Source organism: Pteropus medius, unplaced genomic scaffold (assembly GCF_902729225.1).
Source record: "Pteropus medius unplaced genomic scaffold, Ma_sr-lr_union100, whole genome shotgun sequence".
Taxonomy (NCBI): Eukaryota; Metazoa; Chordata; class Mammalia; order Chiroptera; family Pteropodidae; genus Pteropus; species Pteropus medius.
In genome coordinates, this window is record NW_024352787.1 from 29,661,320 (window position 1) to 29,681,003 (window position 19,684).

At 43.6% G+C, this 19,684-nt stretch overlaps 2 protein-coding genes and 1 pseudogene across 5 annotated transcripts in view; 1 reads left to right on the forward strand and 2 right to left on the reverse strand.

Annotated features, from left to right (window-relative positions):
- Positions 1-726, forward strand: part of ZCWPW1 (zinc finger CW-type and PWWP domain containing 1) — a 33,127-nt gene extending 32,401 nt beyond the window's left edge. For all 4 annotated transcript variants that reach the window (XM_039849313.1, XM_039849312.1, XM_039849315.1 and 1 more), the window contains exon 18: positions 260-726. In XM_039849313.1, coding sequence (XP_039705247.1) covers positions 260-567 — 308 coding nt within the window. In that variant the 3' untranslated portion in view covers positions 568-726. The remainder of the gene's footprint in view (positions 1-259) is intronic.
- Positions 727-1,232: 506 nt separating this feature from the next.
- PILRA (paired immunoglobin like type 2 receptor alpha) lies at positions 1,233-19,684 on the reverse strand. Its single transcript, XM_039849317.1, has 7 exons — positions 19,451-19,684; positions 18,728-19,117; positions 4,383-4,592; positions 3,180-3,210; positions 1,996-2,045; positions 1,735-1,766; positions 1,233-1,569 (listed from the first exon to the last, which is right to left on the reverse strand). Exons 1-7 carry the CDS (start codon positions 19,500-19,502, stop codon positions 1,447-1,449), a joined length of 888 nt encoding a protein of 295 aa, XP_039705251.1. The 5' UTR covers positions 19,503-19,684; the 3' UTR covers positions 1,233-1,446.
- Positions 8,008-10,500, reverse strand: LOC120591691 (calponin-2-like; annotated as a pseudogene).

A 19,684-nucleotide genomic window follows, 5' to 3' on the forward strand; every position in this document is an offset into this window, starting at 1 on the left:
TTGACTGGTTATTTGCCATTTGAAAGATAAGGAGACTGAGGCTCAAAGAGTTTAAAATTTGCTCAAGATCATGTCTAGCATGTGGCCGATCCATGGCCTGAATCCAGGTCTTTCTGACTCCAAAGTCCATTTCTTTCTATAGAGAAAAGTAATCTTTTTCAGAGAATTTTTTTAGAAATGGAAATTTAGCAGTTTGATATGTAAAAGGTAAAGACAGATGACCTAATGAGACTCTCAGTTTTGTCAATTTTTCATTTAGGTGTTAAGAAAAAATTTAAAGCTCCCCAAAGCAAGGTCTCAGTAACCAGTTTGTCTGAACACAAAGAGGTTAGAATGGTACCAAAGGGCCTGATCCCACCAGCTTATCATGAGACTTGTTCTGTGGCGGGAAAAGAAGAGCCTGGACACCAGGAGCCACAGTCTCAGGAGGCTAGAAGCTTCCCCACTGATGATGAAGCCTCCAGTGACCTGGACCTGGAGCAACTCATGGAAGATGTTGGAAAATTGGAGCAGAGGGTGAAGCCACAACATAGAGATGATGCAGAGTTCACCTTCTTTGAGGAGTAGTTCTGTGCTCTGTTCTTTCACTCCCTTCCCTGGAAGCAGGAGGGAGAGGTTCTCACAGAGTGCCTGAGAAGTGTTGGGATTGATCATTGACTACAAGGTTAACTGGCTAAAGTCAGAATTATGTGGTTTACGTGTTAATAAACTAGATTACTGGCTTAATTGGTTTGGTTTATCTCTAACCACATGCTCCCTTTTGGCTGCTCTCTCTCTTTCATGTCATTGTGGCACATCATTGTTTCTGGTGGGAGGCCTCTATAGTATAGGAATCTGGGAAGGCAATGATAACTGAGTCCTGGGAGAAGGACATTGATTCAAATCCTGGCTCACCACTTACCAGCTGCATGGCTTTGGGAAAAGTACCATAACCATTTTGACTCTTCGTTTTATACCTCAAATGAGTACATTCAATACCATATTCAGGGTCGTTCATGATATTTAAATGAGGTGATAGAAGTAAAGGCTTAACATGATCCATACTAGTTATTATCATAAGGGAAATACAGTGGTTGATTGCGGGGCAGACCTTGGGTTCTGAGCTACCTAACAGTGTTTGGGGACTTAGTGTTTCCAGGCTTGAGGCCTGAATCTTGGGTGTGAGCTATCTATTATAGTACATTTTTGGAAAGAAGGACAGAAGTTGAAGGTCACATCAGTTTTCTCCTTAGTTGCATCGGGCAATCCTACAGGTACTTTTATTTTTGTGGGCAAGGGCAGGAGGTCGAAGAGGGAATTAGAGCAGATAACTCTTTCTCTCAGGTCCTTCGTGGCTTTTAACCTCTGCTGGCTTCTGAATCATCTGTGTCTGGCTGGGGTTATTATGGGAAGTGGTGATCCCTTTATACAGCTTACTCTAAGGAGGTCATCATTCAGTCCCACTCATTAGGTCTTTAAGATCGAATATAGGGTCTCTTTTGGGGGGCTGTCATGGGAAGGGTAGCAGGAAGGTGCTGATGGTGAGGTCAAGCTGGAGAGAGCAAGGGAGGCGTAGAGGATGCCATCATCCTGGGTGAGAACAGAAAGAGAAGGGGGTTAGAGAGAGGACGGGGAGCAGACCCCATCATAAAGCAGTAATCTACAACCACCAATACCACAGTCCCACTCTTCCTTATACTCCAACTACTCCAAACTTTCTTTTAATTTTTTCAGGCCCTTGTCTGAATTGCTTACCTTGGAGTCCAGCTTGGGGTCGCTTTGTTGTCCTAGGAAAAAAGTCAAGATATACTGGGTCAGGTGGCATGGCAGTCAGGGTAGGGAAATAGACAGTGGGCTCTGTAGTGAGGTCATGTGGTGTGTCGGGACTAGGGTCACGTGGGAGGGATGGGTGAGGCCTGAGAAAGAGGCAAATGCTTAGAGGCACATGTGTGGGGAGGGAGTGTGGGGAAGAAGGACGGGCCAAGCTGGAGAGTGGGGAGTGACAGTAGGACTGACCTTTATTCCCAGTGTTCTCACACTTCTCCTCAGTGTTTTGGCAGGATCCCCTGCATGGGAACAAAAGGGTGGGAAATGCATTCGAGGCTGGGCAGAAAAGAGTTAAAACCTGCATCAGGCTGGTTCTCTTGTGGGGGTCTCTGCAAACTGCTTGGACATAGAAGATGTAGGCAATAGTTTGAGGGTCTCAGAAGGAGGCTGCCTTGGAGTGGATTGAGAGGCAATTTGCAGTGTAGCCCAGGAGAGGTCCCTAAGTGCCAGCTGAAGGTGGCTTGTTCTAGACAAGCAGCTTTTGTTGGAAGGAGGCGCAGGGAGGAGACAGCAGAAGGGTGAGCTCCTGTCCTCTCTACTGGCACTGACTTGGTTAAAACTGGAGACGGAAAACCAGAGAAACTAATGCCACATCTTCTGGGTGGGTGCTCAGGCTTTGGTCTCCAGGAGATACATCCTGGGAGGTGACCCGAGGAAGGCAGCTGGCAAAAGTCAGAGAGTTAGAGAAGTGAAGAAGAGGGGCTGTGGGAAGGGTAGGAGTGGAAATGGGAAGAAGGATGGAGGAAATGAAAGCTGTGGGAGGGTGAGGAGGACCAGCGCTCAGGAAAGGAAGGGAGGCAGGGTGTGCGCAGAGGAGAGGAGGCCAGGCTGGGAGCTGAGGAGGGAAGGCGCTCTGAGGAAAGGCAGCTGGTAGAGGAGCTGAGGACAGAGGTTTCTTCTGACCCCTTTTGGGTATGTCACCCAAAAAGGTGAAAAGGCAGTTTGGATGATGAGCAAGAAAGAGGAGAAAATGTGGAAGAGGTAGATCTGTTTGGGAAGGATGATGTTCAAGGTGGAGAGAAAACAGGATGAGCAGAGGAAACACTTAGCAATGGCGACAAAAAGAGGATAAAGGAAATACCAGAGAAAGACAAAGGAAGACATTCTGGGAGAGAATCGGAGAAAGTGCTGGAACCCTTAGGTCCACTCTTCTCATTGATTTTGTTTGTTAGTTAGTTTGTTAGTTTGTTTTAAGGAACCAGAGCCTCAGGAAGTGAAGAGCCGGGCCTGTTAGGGGCATGAGGATGCGGATGGGAAAGTCAAGGATGAGAGCAGCTGTGAAAAGCTACCTAGTACAGTTCTCATAAGGACACTTTCCCAAAATAGCACCCCCCTCCCCCGCAAATGTCCCCCCTTGGAGGATGGGCACTCACCCGGCTGGGGCTCTGGCTTTAGTCCGCAGTCCTATAGAGGGACCAACAGCATGTCAGTGTGCCATCCACTGATGGCATCTCTCCTCCCTGCCTTCTCTGCTCATCCTACTCTGAGGCCACCCTTGGAGAAACCAGGGCAGCAAGGCAGCTCTGCTGAAACCCATCTGAGAAGGGCCTGGGACTCAGATTCCGTACCTAGTGACATCCTGAGGATGTCCACACCTGTCTCGCCATTGTCCTCAACACCAAATCAGGGAACACCTTTTCTCTGTACCCTGCGCCCCTTCATTCTACTCTCTCTCCCCACCTTTCTTTCTGCGTCCTTCCTTCCTTGAACTCTCCATAATCCCCCAACCTGCTCCTGCTGCTGAGCCCTGGCCCACCAACCCTCTCCCTCCCGACTCTTGTCATAGGCACCAGTGCTCCTTCCTTCTCTGACAAACCAGCTTCTTGTGCTTTCCTTTACATCGCCTCTGGGGTCGGAGGCTCCTGGGCGTGATTTACAAGATTCTCTTCTCCCATCTCCTGCCTCTTCCATAGCAGTGAGCTGCTTATAGTTCCCAAAATGGGTTCTTCTGCTTGGAAGAACAGGGACCTCTATACCACCCTCACCACTTCCCTGGCTAACTCTTTCATTCTTTGAGAATTTTTGCAGGTGTCACTTCCTCCTGGGAGTCCTCCCTGATTCCCCTTTCTCCCAACCTACCAGAGCTCTTTCCAAATGAGGCAGCTAGTGCTTGAGGCACCCCCCGCCCACACTGAGTCCCTTGAAAGCAGGGCCCCTGCTTTATGTACTTGTATTTCCAATCACAAGGCAGGTCCTGGAAAATGGGCACCCTTCCAATGCTGCTGAGTTGGGCCAACTTCCTGTCCCTTCTGCTCTCTCCTTACTTTTCTCAGGGCAGACTTGCTTCTCCCCACGAGCCAAAAGGTGAGGACTGAAGAGCATGATTAAGTCGAGAGATAAGAACTAGAAAATGATCAGATTTGTGGAGAGGAGTTGGTCTGGAGCGGTGGTTCTCAAACTTGATCACTCACAGACACCACTTGAGGAGACTGTTAATGATGCAGATTCCCATGTCTAGACCCTACCCCAACAGGAATCTGCATTTTTAACGCACCTCTGGTCATTCTGATGCAGGTGGTTCTGAGAAACACCCTGCTGGGGAGTTTGGGGAGAGCATGAGGTCCTAGACCACTCACCTTTCTTTCTCTTCCACTTGAAGTAGACCATCAGTCCCAAAATCACCGTTAGGAGCACTGTTCCAGCCAGTGCCACGCCAACTGTAGCTCCTAGATCCAGGGGCCAAGACCCTGAGCTCCTTTTGCCGCTTGAGCCACTGAGACCATCTGTGGTGCTGGTGACAGTGCTGGCGGCAGTGCTGGTGGGAACCTGGGTGGTTTTCTTGGTGGCTGAGAAGACATGAGAACTAAGCAAATTCTCCCCTGGAGGACTGGAGGTATCTGGGTGAAACTGTCACACTCTATCCCCTGGTTTGGGAAACATTGGAGATGGGGAACAACCCTCTGAAGCTCTCGCACAGAAAGGGGAGGAACAAGGTGAAATGCTAAGGATTAAGAATCCACATCACTCAGTTTAAATCCTGACTCTACTGATGATCAGTGGTGTGACCTCAGAACCTCATTTCAAAAAGAAAACATTTTTGTTGTGGTAGGACACATAACATGAAATTTACCATTTTAACCATATTTAAATGAATAGTTCAGTGGCATTAAGTACATTTACATGGTATGCAACTCTCACCACTATCCATCTCCAGAACTCTCATCTTTCCAAACTGAAACTATGTTTCCATTAAACAACTCCCCATTCCCTTGACCCCAGTCCCAGGCACCCACCATTCTACTTCCATCTCTATGAATTTGACTACTCTAGATACCTCATATTAGTGGAAGCAAACAATATTTGTCCTTTTACAGGATTGTTTTAATAAGTGAGAAATCATCTGTAAAGAACCTAGTTTATGTTGGAAATATGTTTTTAAGGTTAAATTAATATGTATTGAACTTTAGTCCCTACAAACAGATTGTACCTTTGTAGATGTTTAATGCACCACTGAAAAACTGATATAATACTAAGCCACAGGAAAACATTTAACTCCAATAAAATCTTCGGGTTGGTGTGGACCAAGTTCTCTGTCCGCTTTTGTTAGAAATTAATAATAAAACTGTAAATAACATCTCTCAATTGAGATAAATAATTTAAAATTCTTAGTCAAAGAAATATATATGTATATATATATTAACATGCTATTTAGGTAATAAAAACTAGAGCAATGCATATTTAAAAAAACTGGAACATGACTAAAGCTGTACTCTAAATTCATATTATTAAATGCTTTTATTATTTAAAATGGAAAAAAATTTGTGAAATGAATAAAATAGTCAATTTGCAAAGAAAAAATAGCCCAAAACAAACAGGAGCCAGCCCTAAGGAAACTCATAGATTGATAGTAATGAAAACCTACGTAGGAATAAATTTATTAGGAAACAATAGCAGAAGAAATAATAAATACAGGAAGTAATTATTTAAGGAAAAACAACAACAGCAACAAGAAAACAGACAAGACTTTGCAAACCTAACAACAAAAGTGTCCATTTAAATCATGAGAAAGTGTATGCTTAATTATAGTTTGACAAATTTTAAAAACCGTGAAATGGATGATTTTCTGAAAGAAACAATTTTCAAAATGGATCTAATAAACATTAAAATTTAACCGCTGGGTAGACAAGCGAGGACACTATTAAGAAGCAACTTCTCACAAAGATTCTAAGCTCAGGTGATTTTTATGGGTAAACTCTTATAAAAATTTAAGACATAAATAATTCTTAGAATTTTTCAGAATATTGAGAAATATGGAAAACTATGGAGTGATAATTCATTACATGAAACAATAACCCTGATGCTAATATTCGTTCATAATTTTTAAAAAATGAAGACTAAAACGAAAGGCTGGTTTTTTAACTGATCTGAGTGGGGGAAAATACCGGGTATTGGCACAATGGGAGTATAAATTAGCATAACCTTTGGGAATATTTTTGAGATTATCTATCAAAGTATAAAATACCCATGCATCCCCTTTGACTCAGTGATTGCTAGGAATTTGTCCTATGGAAATGCTGGTGCAAGTATTGAAAGGCCTGTGTTTAGGGGTGTTCTTTGCAGCATTGTTGTGAAGTGGCAACAACCTAAATGTCTCTAAATAGGAGACTAAGTAAATTATGATACATTGCTAAAGCAACTCTTTAAAACAAAAGGCATTGATGTATATGTACTGAAATGCAAAGATACTTGAGGTGCAAAAAGTAAAAATAGCAAGTTATAGAGCAGAATAGTATGCAGTTTGATTCTATTTGTGTTATATATCTATATCTATATTTTGTATCTCTGTGTATCTATATTTGTATCTGTAAGAGACAACATTTCTGCAGAGAGAGGTGGTGGATGGGAAGATAAAGTGGAGAGGGAGGAATGTACTTGTCATTGGACTCCCTTCTGTGTTGTTTGATCTTTTTTTATTATGTGCAAGTATTAATAGTACCTTTATTATTTTGAAAATTTAACATTTATTTTTATCAAAGCTGTATAGGCACATAAAGAGTACATAAATTCTGTAGAGTTTTTAAAATGGCAGTTCTCTGAATAAGCCTCCTCACTCCCTTCCCACTCCCCAGAGGCAACTATTTTCAGCACCTTTAGCTATTTCTTTTGGCATTCACCTCATATTTCTCAGTCACATGTGTTTACCGCTGTTTCTTGAGTTTGTTGTTTTAGGTAGTGTCTATTTACTTCCTATTCTTGAAATTGAGGAATTAGATCTCTTATAACCACATTTTCTCTATCTTACTCAACTTCTTTGCATTTTATATTCTCCCTTTCATGAGAGGGAGTTCTTCACTTGGCTTCTGGGACGCAATTCTCTTTTGGTTCTTGTGCCTTCCTATTAGCTCTTTCTCAGTCTTTTTTATTGATTCCTCCTGTAACACTCATCGTTCAGTCCTAGCACTTCCTCTCTATCTACACTCACTTCTCAGATAATCTTACCCAGTCCTGTGGCATTAACTACCAGCGAAATACTGATTAGTCCCAAACATATGTACCCAGCCAACGCTCCCCTGTACTCCAGACTCATCTATCTTACTGCCTATCGCACCTCCATTTGTTTGTCTGGTAAGATCTCAAATTTAAGATGTGCAAAACAGAGCTCTTGATTTCTTCCCAAACCTGTTCCTCCCCTATTCCCTTTCTCAAGAATGACAATTCCATCTTTTCTTTCTCCTCTAAAAAGAGGTTTTTATTGCCTTTGGTCCACAGCCGGTATTTCACATTATCTCTTGGTTCCAGTGCTCCTGGGTAGGGCTGGTCCCCAGGAGGGCCTCTAGCTGGGGGTCCCTGTGCAGTACTTGGTGGGTGAGAGGGAACAAGTACGGAAAGGGGGAGGGTCTGGCTTTGCCTTAACCACTCAGAACTCCATTGTCTTGTCTGAGCCTCAGTTTCCCCACTGGGCCCCTGAGAGGTCCTGGGGAAATCCAGTTCCTCACAATGCCTAAAATATTTCAGGACTGTTGCCTGGTCATCTCTCAAGAGACCTACTTCCTTCACAGAACCCCTGCTGCTCCATCTCCACCCCAATCCTCTGAAAAAAAATTTTTGTTTCGTTAAAACTGCCTGAGTACAGAAATAACAAACTGATTGGCAGAAAATAGGGAAGAGGGGCAGAAGCAATTGGAAGTCATTTGGGGCTAGTCCCCCGCTGCCCAAGTTTCTTTTCTACTCCCCACTCCCACCTGCCCCCTGCTAGCTCAGCCCAAAGCCTGCTGGGAAATTTGCTGCCTGGACTAGCCCTTCCAAGGCTCCCTACCTCACACACATCTGGATCTGGCCTTCACCTGTTCCCTACAGACCCTCAACTGGAAACACTTGGACACATAGAAAAACAAGAGGAAAACACAGAAACCCCAAAAACCCATATGGGATGATGATGTGGGGAAATATCCAACACAGGAGCCTCAGTAGCTAGCCTTCTCATGGTAGTAAGAGGGTTATTCTGGGCTGCTCCTGGGCTTGGACAGTCACTGGCAGCCCCCGGAGCCCCATCTGCTGCTGGGCCTTGCGGGCAGTACTTGGGGTCGTATATCTGCCTACCCAGGCCAAAGACCTGGCTGCTCTGTTTGGCACCCTGCATGTAGCCCATCTGCAGAGACATGGAGGAGTTGTCACACTTGTCAGTCCTCAGCTTAGTTTCATAGATGTTCTGCTGGGTCCTGGGAGGTGTCATGCCCACCTGGCTGGCACACTTGTTGGTGCCCATTTGCAGGCTGATGGTCGAGTGGTCCATGGGTGGCAGGATATGGTTCTTCGGGTCATACAGATGCCTTCTCTTGCCGTACGCCATCATGCCAGACTGGCTGGCACAGTTATTGGTGCCCATCTGGAGCCCGATGACATACTGGCCCGCCTTCACTGTGGCATCATCGAAGTTCCACTCTTGCCTCTCTGAGTACTTAATACCAATGTCCATGCCCCTCTACAGCCCCTTTGTCTTGGCCTTCCCCACCAGGGCAGGAAAGACACCTGCATCTGTGTCATGTTCCCACTCTCAAACAGGTTGTCGACCTCAAACAGGTCTGTGGGGTTCCTGTCGTAGCTGACCATGGCCTTGATGAAATCGGAGAGGTTTTCTAGCTGGTGCCAGCTCTGCATGGAGCAGTTTATCTTGGGGACCAAGCCTGGCTACAGCTTATTCATGAGTGTGCACAGGGTAATCCCATCCTTCTGGAATTTGGGCCTGATAGACAGGCCCGTGAATCCCTCTATTCAGCTGTGGAGTTCTGCCTCCTTCTGAGGGTCGTATTTGGACAGGAGCCGGTTCATGACCTCAGCCAAAAGCCTCTACAAGGGACCCTTATTGAACTGTGTGGAGTTCATGCCGGCGGCAGGATGGGACAGCACAGTTGGCCCTGTGGGCGCGCTCGTGGCAACTCCATCTTTCAAGAGTCTCAGGTCAAAGGCCTTAGAATTATCTTTGGTTCTCCTCACTTTCTCACCCCAACATCTATTCATCTGCAAATCATGTATGCTCCGTCTTCAGACTATAACCAGCGTCTGACCACTTCTCATCTGTCATCGCTGACACCATAATCAAGCCACATCACCTCTCACTGGTGTCCCTGTTTTTGATCTTGCTTATCTGTATAGTCTTATTGCAGCATCCAACAGCCAGAAGGACACTTTTACAACGTAAATCATATCACTGCACTCCTCTGCAGGAAACCCTCACTGGCTGCCATTGCACTGAGTCAAAGTTCTTTCACTGGCTTTCAAAGCCACGCAGGACCTGCCTCACTGCTTGTTCTGATCTCAGCTCCTGCCACCTCAACTTCATCTGCTTTAGTTATGCTTGACTCACCTCATGGCCTTTGCCCTTGCTGTTTCCTCTTGACTGGACATTTTTCTCTAGATCTCTCCTTCACTTCCTGTGCCTAGGCTGGATTTTTCTGCTGGATTCTCCACCAGCTTTGTGCCTTTGGAAGCTGGTCTTGGTGGACTCCATGCACAGATTCACTAGTCCCCTAGTTCTCATTCAGTGGCCAATGCGGGTCACCGGCAAGAGACAGAGGGAGAGAGGTCAGGGCATAGCCCTTTACTCTCTCCCTAATGGGTATTTTTCGAGTCGGGTTCTCCAAAGAAACAGAACCAATAGGATATATAGAGAGATATAGAAAGAGCTTTATTATGAGGGATCGGCCCATGTGATTCTGAAGGCTAAGAAGTCTCACGATCTGCTGTCTGTAAGAAGTGGGCCCAAGAAAACCAGTGGCAACCTGAAGGCCTGAGAATCAGGAACTCTGATGTCCGAGGGCAGAAGAAGATGGATATTCCAGCTCAAGTAATACACTTTTTGTTCTATTTGGGCCCACAGGGGATTGAATGCTGGCCGCCTCTAATCTCTTCCATAAACACCTTCACAGACACACTTAAAAATAATGTCTTACCAGCCATCTGGGCATCATTTAGACCAGTCAAGTTGACACATTAAACTTGCTCCTCCCTGGGGCCTACTACCTATTCCCCTCCTTGCTCCTGAGGCCAGAGGCGGGCCCCAGCTGTCTCATCATCCCTGACTGGTTTCCCTACCTCATGCCCTACTCAAAACTCTTCTCAGTTACCCTGTTTGAGTGGCTACTTCCTGTCAAGACTCTGACTAGTGTCCCAGAGGCCTTCCTTGCTCCGTCTCAATAAAATTGTACCCCTAGCAACCTCTATCCTACCAATTCTGCTTCATTTTCTTCCTTTTCTCTTTTTACCACTGCTTGATACACAAACAGAATTAATGTGTTTCCTTTTTGGGCGGCAGGGGCGGCGGGGGGAAGGTGGGAGGTCTTCTTCCCACACTCAAATATAAGTTCCAGTGCTGAGGGCATATTTTTAAACTGTTGTTTCCCCAGCGCCCAGATTGGCACTGACGCATGATAGGCATTCAATCAAAATTTGTTAAATGAATGAATGAAATAATTTTCCCTTGGAATTTCAAGGCATTCAACCACTGTCTTCCAGCTTCTTGTGTTGCCATTGAGACATCCAAAACCCTTCTGATTCCCAAGTCTCCATATGTAACCTGTTTCTTTCCTCCTTGGAAATTGGTTGGATCTTCTTTTACCCCCTGTCATTTCATGTTACAGTGCCCTGAGGTAGGTCTTATTTTTACCCATTTTGCTAGGCAATTTTGTTCTGGATAATTTCTAGAGTAATTGCATTGATGTTTTCTTTCCCACCGCCTCACTATTCTCTGTTTCTGGAACTCTCATAATTCAGAGGTTGGACCTCGTGGAACAATCCTCCTTTGTTCTTATTTTTTCTTATAGTTTCTACATTAATTGAATTGCATCTGTCACCATATAAGGTAATATTCACAGATTCTGGGGTTTATGATGTAGACTTATTTTGGGGAGGCCTCTATTCAACCTACTACAGTTTCCAAATTTTTGACCTTTTCTTCTACCTTCTGAGAGATTTCCACAGATTTTATCTGTCAGTCCTGTTATTGAGTTCTCCATCTTTGCTATTTAGCTCTAATTTCCAAGAGCTCCTTTATTGTTTGGAAAGCTCCTTTGTAAAGCACCCTTTTTTGTCACATGCACAGGTGACTTTCTGAGAATGATAGTTATTTGACAGTATTATTCTCCCTCCATTGTTTTGGTTTCTTTCAGGTTCTTTTTTTTTTTTTTTTTTTACCACTACCTCTTGCCACATCCAGCACCCCCATATGTTTTGCTCTCTGCATTTCATGGGAGAAGCTTTCTTTAAATGTTTAGTTTAATCATTCATACTTTAAAATTCTACCCTTGGGCTTCCCAGGCACAGTTGAGGAGAGGGTATAGTCCTCAGTGCTGGGGGATTTGGTGTGAGGCTGAGACCTCAATCTTCTTGCCTGTTGGCTCCCAGCATGCAGAAAGCCACACTGATTGGAAGCTATGTGTGGCATGAGAGAAAGTGCTTGTCAGCTAGTGGGCTGTAGAGTGGTCTGTTAGATTTCTAGATCTTTTTGGGGTCCATCAGATATATTTCCCAGAGAAGAATCTCCTGATTTTCTGTCATTGGTGGGGTCGGGGGACACCAGGCTGACTGCCTGAGTCTTGGGAGGTGTTGAGGTGTTTAAGGTCTTATCACTTCACCAGAGCTACAGTTTTAGGGACTGAACCCTCACCCCCAGTTACGCCCCAGGTACTTCCCCCTTCCTAGTATCTGGTTCATTCTTTCTGGAAAGCAAAACTCTAGTCTTTTGCCGGAGTGGAGGATGAAGGTATGGTTTGCCTGCTCCTTGAAATGGATTTTCAACTAGTCCTCTAGTTCTCAGACCCCCTTTTACTACCACTTTTAGGAGTACTTGGGGTTGCCATTCTTGAACCTTTAAGGGATTTTGCAGTGCAAATTGCTTTGCTTCTGGGTTTCTGCACTGCTGGCTTAGGATTTAGCTCCTCTGGTCTCCTAAGCCAGTTACATTAGTCTGTTTCCGGCTTCTCAAATTGTTTACCAGCTCACATATTTTTAAGATTTTTGTCTTAAAAAAATTCCCTTTCCTGTTATTTTAGTCAATTTTGGGAGGTGGTGGAGGTAAACATGTGCATATAACCCACCACCATCTTGGTCAGAATTTATGTATTACTTTCACATGAAAATTAAAAAAATAAACGTTTAAAAAATAATATTGCACATCAATAATAAAAATAAAGAACATAGAGGGAAAAACCTTGTAAGACATTTAGATGAGCTTTGGAAGAACACTAACAAGGTTTGCTGAAGGATATAAAATAGGACTTGTTCCTGGGTGAAGACGTTGTATATTACAGTGATTTCAGTTTCTGTCAATTGCTTTATAGATTAATGTGATTCTGATTTTAAAAAACCTCATGAGGAGTTCCAGTCAAGATGGTGGAGTAGGTAAATGCTGTGCTTGCTTCCTCTTATGACCACATCAAAATTGTAACTAACCTACAGAACAACCATCATTGAGAATTGCCTGAAGACTAGCTGAACAGAACTGCTATAACTAAGGATAAACAGATGAATCCACATTGAGACTGGTAGGAGGGGTGGAGATGTGAAACAGGCATACCCCACACCCACATGTGGTGATAGAGAATTGGGAGGGACATCTCAGCTGTAAGGGTCCCCCCACAAAAATGAGGGGTCCCAGCCTCACACTAGACTCCCCAGTCTGGGGTTCCAGTGCCAGGAAAAGAAGTTTCCACAACGTCTGGCTGTGAAAACCAGTGGAGATTGTGGCTGAGTGGGACGAAAGACGCTGGAGTCCCAGGTGCTCCTCTTAAAGGGCCTGCATAGGAACTTACTCAAGGACAGACTTATTCACTCTGAGATCCAGCTCTAGGGCAGCGGAATGAAAGGTGCTTCACACATATAGGGAAGAACCGAATTGTCTGGCTTCAGGGCAAGGGTTGGAGGGGCAGCTTTCTCCACACAGAATTGCTGGCAGAAGCCATAGTTCCTTTGTTGAGCCTTCCCAGTACCCAATGTGCAGACTCAGGTGGGCGCCTTATCTAAGTTTCCATTAACTTGGCTAACAACATTCGCCCTGCCCTCATGATTCCCTAAGACCGTGCCCCACTCAACTTTGGGGCCTACCCAAGCTGCTTCCGGTTGCTTTTCCATACGTATGGCCTGTCTTGGCTCAAGCTTCGAACTTTCCTAAAATCTCTCATAGATTCACAACCCCTAACAAGCAGCATCTGGCCTCAGCATGCCCTGTACCTCTTGCTATGCAGCCCCAAGCCTGGCATTAGTGGCAGCCAGCCTCAGTTCATAGCTTAGCCTCTCCCAGGCACCTCCCATCCCAGCGCAAGTGACGACCATCAGCAGATCATTTGTAGCTCACTGCCCCCCTGGGTGGGGCATAGGCAGCAGCTGAACCTGGCTTGCAACAGAGCCCCTTCCAGGAGGCCCCTGAACCAACACGCCTGATGGCCAGCTTCAGACCATACCAGAGTACCACCCAACCACCTCCACAAAAGACAAACACAAAGGGCAGACTGGGAAAACATTAGAGCCCTGCTAAAGCAAATCCTGCTCTGTAGGGTTATCCCCTGCACAACAGGTCCTTCACTATAGTCACTGGCCAGTCCTCACACCAATCAGCCTGAGGATCAGTTGCTCCCATTGATGTGCAAACAGCAAACAAGGCTCAACTATAGCAGGAGGGCACACACAACCCACATAAGGGACACACCTTATGAAAAGTCAGGACCTATAACCGAAGACCTACTCTACCTAGCAAAGCTGTCATTTAGAATTGAAGGACAGATAAAGGGCTTCCTAGACAAGAAAAAGCTAAAGGAATCCATCACCACCAAACTATTATTACAAGAAATGCTAAAGAGACTTCTTTAAGAAGAAAAAGAAAAAGAATAAACTATATGAATAATAAAATGGCAATAACTGTATGTCTAACAACTACTTTAAATGTAAATAGATTAAATGCTCCAATCAAAAGACATAAGGTAGCTGAATGGATAAGAAAACAAACCCTTATATATGCTGCCTACAAGACTCACACAGATTGAAAGACACACAGACTGAAAGTAAAGGGATGGATAAAGATATTTCATGAAAAAAAAATTTAAAAAAAAGCTGGGTTAGCCATACTTATACAAGACAAAATAGACTTTAAAACAAAGGCTACAACAAGAGACAAAAAAGGACCCAGTAATCCTACTTCTGGGTATTTACACAAAGAAATCCAAAACACTACTTCAAAGGGATATATGCATCCATATGTTCATTGCAGCATTATTTACAATTGCTAAGATATGGAGGCAGCCTTGGTGTTTATCAGTGGATAAATGAATAAAGAAGTGGTACATATATACAATGGAATATTACTTAGCCATAATAAAGAATGAAATTTTGCTATGTGTAACAACATGGATGGATCTAGAGGGTATTATGTTGAGTGAGTAAGTCAGAGAAAAACTTATGTATGGAATCTAGAGAACAGGATAAGCAAATAAAACAGGAAGAAGCTCATAGATACAGAGAGAATTTTGATGGTTGCTGGATTGGGTTGTGTGTGGGAGAATGGATAAAGAGGAGAGGGGATTAAATTGGTAGCTACAAAATAGTCATGGGGATATAGAGTATAGCATAGGGAATATAGTCAGTAGTATCGTAATAACTATGTATATTGTCAGATAGTACTGGATTTATTGAAGCAATCACTTCATAAGTTATATAAATGTCTAATCGTTGTGTTGTACACCTGAAAGTAAGATAATATTGTATATTGGCTGTACTTGGAAAAAATAAAAATACAAAAATTTTTAAAAATCTTTGTGAGTGTTTTTCTCAAAACTTGGCTAACTTACTCTAACATTTATGTGAAAAAATAGGCAGGCAACAATAATAAAGTTATTAAAGAAGAAATAATGTGATTGAGATGGAAATAGCTTTATCAGCCACTGAAATATGATGTTTACAATAAATAAAAAATGTGGTATTGATATAAGAAAAGACAAGAGACATATATCTGATAAGGGGTTAATATCCAAAATATACAAAGAACTCATACAACTCGATATCAAAAGAAAAAAAAAAACAATTTAAAACCAGGCCAAGGACATGAACATACATTTCTCCAAAGGAGATATACAAAAGGACAATAGGTACTAAAAAGATGCTCAATATCATTAGTCATTAGAGAAATGCAAATTAAAACCACAACGAGATATGTTTTGTTAATTATGGCATCTTCTCTCAATAAACACAAAATGCTATTTTATGAGCTATATGATAATAGTAACTATCACTTGAATAAATGTTTGTGTGTGTGTGTGTATACACACATACATATATATAAAATCTCCTTACACCTGAATTGAAAATTAAAGACTTATTGAAAAGTGAAAAAAAAAAAACCCACAGTGAGATATCACCTCACATTGTTTGAATGGCTATCAACAAAAAGACAAGAAATAACTAATGCTTTAATGGATGTGAAGAAAAGGGAATCCTTGTGTACTGTTGGTGAGAGTGGAAACTGGTGTAGCCACTGTGGAAACCAGTATGGAGGATGCTCAAAAAGTTAAAAATAGAACTCCCATATGATCCAGCAATTCCACTTCTGGGAATATATCCAATGGAAATGAAAACACTAACTCGAAAAGGTAACTGCACCCCTATGTTCATAGCAGCATTATTTACAAGAGCCAAGACATGGAAACAACCTAAGTGTCCATTGATGGATGAATGGATAAAAAAGTTGTGAGATATATATGTATATGTATATGTATATGTATATGTATATGTATATGTATATGTATATGTATATGTATATGTATATGTATATGTATATGTATATGTATATATATATATATGTATATGTATGTGTATATACATATAAAATAAATGAAGAAATCCTACTATTTGCAACAACATAGATAGAACTTGAAGGCATTATGCCAAATGAAATAAGTCAGACAGAGAAAGACAAATACTGTATGATTTCACTTTAATGTGACATCTAAAAAAATAACCCCCAAAACAAACTCATCGAAAAAGAGAGATCAGACTTTTGGTTTTCAGAGATGGAAGGCTGGGGGACGGAAAATTGGAGGAAGATGGTCAAAAGGTACAAACTTCCAGTTATAAGAGAAATACTAGGGATGTAATGTATACATGATGACTATAGCTAACGCTGATGTGTGATATGTAGGAAAGTTGTTAAGAGAGTAGATCCTAAGAGTTCTCCTCACAAGGAGAAATTTTTTCTTTCTTTCTTCTTTTTAAAAATTATATGAGAAGATGTATATTAGCAGAACCTATTGTGGTCATCATTTCATAATATATGTAAATCAAATTATGCTATATGCCTTAAACTTGTACAATGATGTATGTCAATTATTTCACAATAAAACCGGAAAAAAAATAGTGGGTTAGCATTCTAAGAAGGACTATGTAAAGAACATTAAAAATATTTAACCCTGTCAAAAATAAACAAACAAAAAACTGGTGAAACAAAGAGATAAGAAATGAATACTATTCGACAAAATAACTTAAAAGACAGGCCTATGAATCAATGAAAGGAAAAAATATTCAATGAGTCAATAAATGGGATTGGGACAATTGATTAGTTTTTTGGTATAAAGATCAATTTAGTTCTTTACCTCATGCCATATGTCAAAATAAATTCTCACTACATTAAAGAGTTTTATTGTGAAAAGAAATTATACAAAAATTAGAAGAAATTAAAATATTTTAAACCCCAGTGGTATAGGGTATTTTGGGCTTAGTAAGGAAAGAGAAAAATTATAAGGATAATGCTCTTAAATTTGGCTACAAAAGAAAACATCTGAATATAAAAATGGTGGTACTTGAATTAAAAACATTTATTATTACTTTCCTGTATTATTGTGTTTTTTAAAATCATGAGCATGAATATTCTATTAATTGTATTAATTGAAAAAGTTAATTTATTGATGAAAATACACTAAACGTGACAGAAATGAAAAAAGCAAGAATTAGGAAAAGAGGAAGAGGGTTCTAAATAAAACAAAATCTCTCAAAAGTGGCCATTTAAGGAGATGTGGAGGAGGTGCAGGAAATATATAAATCCAAGGCTGTCTTGCTTAATTCAGGTTGTGAGGCATTTTTTAATTGCTTTAAAATCAGCTCAGTGGTCAAGATGGAACATGGAGAGTGTCATCTCCAGCTGGGAGCAGTAATTTGTCATTGACATAGTGTAGACTTGCCAGTGCAAGTGATTATGAGAAGCAAATCAACTTATTTAATTGTTAGTTTTCTAAAAAAATTTAACAGACAATGCACCCCGTTGTTGCCTGTGCCTGGGAGAGAGCCCTTCCCCCATTCTTTTGGAGACAGAAGAACCCAGGGTCAAGTTCCTGCGCACACTGAGTAGTATAGGAAGATCTATTAATGCAACACATTCTATTATTAGGTTAAAAATAGGTCGAGACAAGAAGAAGAGCAAGTCAGGAGGTGAGGTTGATTGGCTCATGGTTAAGAGAGGAAGCTCTGGTGTTAAAAACTGGGTTCAAATTCTGCCTGCAGTATGAGTGATGACTTTGGGCCGGCACTTAGGTTCTGCGAGCCTCCATTTCCCCATCTGTGACAGGAAGATGATAGCAGTGCCTGCCGTTATTGCGGGGTCATGGTGCAGGTAAACCAGGGCGAGATATACCAAGGTTTCAGCCAGGACAAAGTGCACGGCGAGTGGGAGCTGCTGCATTGCTGCTGCAGAGGGGCCTCCAATGACCAGGACAGGGGAGCAAGATCAAAGTGGAGGAGGAGGACAGCATAGGGGCTCTGTGGGAGAGGAGGGAACTGGGTGGTCAGCAAGAGGCTAGGAGGGTAAAGAGGATGGAGACAGGAAGAGGGAGATAGGAAAAGAGAAGGAAAGGATGAGATGAGGGCAGGGAGCATTGAGGGCCATGTTCTGGGGAGCAGAATGGGAAAGGGAAATGGGAAGATTGGGGGGATGACAGGTGATGGGATGTTACCAGGGGACTGGAGGCTCCTCAGGCTGTTGTTGGGCACCTACTGTGTGTGCTAGGTTCTGCTCATGGCTGTGGGGATACGTAGATATGGGAGTAGCTGGGGCTCCACACATCAACACATGATAAAGGGAAGGCAAGCTACATTCCAAAAACGTCAAGTCCACTTTGAGGATATGGAGCAAGGGCAGAGGGCAGGGCTGGAGCCTCAGCCTGGAGCAAGAATGGAGAGTAATTGGGGTGCTCAGAAGGTGCTGAGGCCTGGAGATGGGGATGGAGGCTGGGTCTGGAGGGGACAGTGACGAGGATGGGCAAGGAAAACAGCTCAGGTTTGGGGAAGATTAAGGCGAAAAGGGTAAAGCTAGCAGAGGCCTGGGGAGGAGTTGAGGGGGGCAGGGAGAGGAGTTTGAGAGAAGAGTCAGGAAGAGGGGGCCCTGGGCCAGGCCTGGGTGACGAGGGCACCAGTGGCCTTCAAAAACCTCAGGTGTTGCAACTGGACTCACCGCGAGTGATGGTGAGTTTGGTCCCTTTGATAGACTGCCACACTTTCCTTCTATGTTCCTGTGTTGTCAGCTGGACTCGGCAGAAGTACGTACACTCGTCCTCCCTCCGCAGCTTAGAGATCTGGAGGGAGCCATTCCTCCAGCCCCTTTTCCAGTTCAGGAAGATTCGGTTTTCAAAATCCTTATGGATGAAATGCATGCTCAAGTTGTAGATGAACTCCCCATGAAAATATTTCCATCTCCAAAGTATGTTCACTTTGGGATCCCTGGCTAACTCCCAGGGATAACAGAAGGAGAAAGGGATGTGGATGGAGTCACCCTCAGAGGCTGAGAGGTGCTCTGGTTGGTTGACCTCATGTGGAAACTTTGAATTGCATTTTGCTGAGCTGTCTGGAGAGAAGGGAAAGAGAGGGAGAGATTTTGAAGCTACCTCGAGAGGCAAAGAAAATAACCCCAGACCAGCTGGCACCCTCGCCCATTGGTAAAAGTGTGACAGATGGTAGAACTGGCCCTCTGGCTGGGTGTCCCCCTTGCCAGGCTTGGGGTAGGAGGAGTGTGAGGGGTAGGATGACCCAGCACTGTGGGATCAGCCTTTTGCTTGTTGGGGGTGGGAGGCCTGGCCGGCTACCTCAGCAGACCCCCTTCTCCAGACACCTGTCTACAGCCCCTCCAGGGGGCTTCCTCATGGCCCTGGACAGAGCCAGGACAGTCCCAGCCACTCACCAGCCTGCAGAGATGCCGGCAGCAGCAGGGGCAGCAGTAGGAATAGACCCATCGCCTTGCTTTCCTCCCAGGGATGAGAAGACAAGCAGAGCCCTCAAGGCCAGTGGGGAGGCCCTGTGGAGATGCCGCCTCAGGGAAGTCTAGGCACAGTAGAGGGAGGGCCAGGCTCCCTCAGAGGACAGAGGGAGGATGGTAGCCTTCCCCAAACCAACCCGTCCCAGAATCACCAGCACT

Coding starts and splice junctions, on each gene's coding strand:
- PILRA (XM_039849317.1), bottom strand. CDS start 19,502: ATGGGTCTATTCCTACTGCTGCCCCTGCTGCTGCCGGCATCTCTGCAG. Junction 19,118..19,450: donor GCCGGCATCTCTGCAGGCTG/GTGAGTGGCTGG, acceptor CCTTCTCTCCAG/ACAGCTCAGCAAAATGCAAT. Junction 3,211..4,382: donor CAAGTGGAAGAGAAAGAAAG/GTGAGTGGTCTA, acceptor GTCCCTCTATAG/GACTGCGGACTAAAGCCAGA.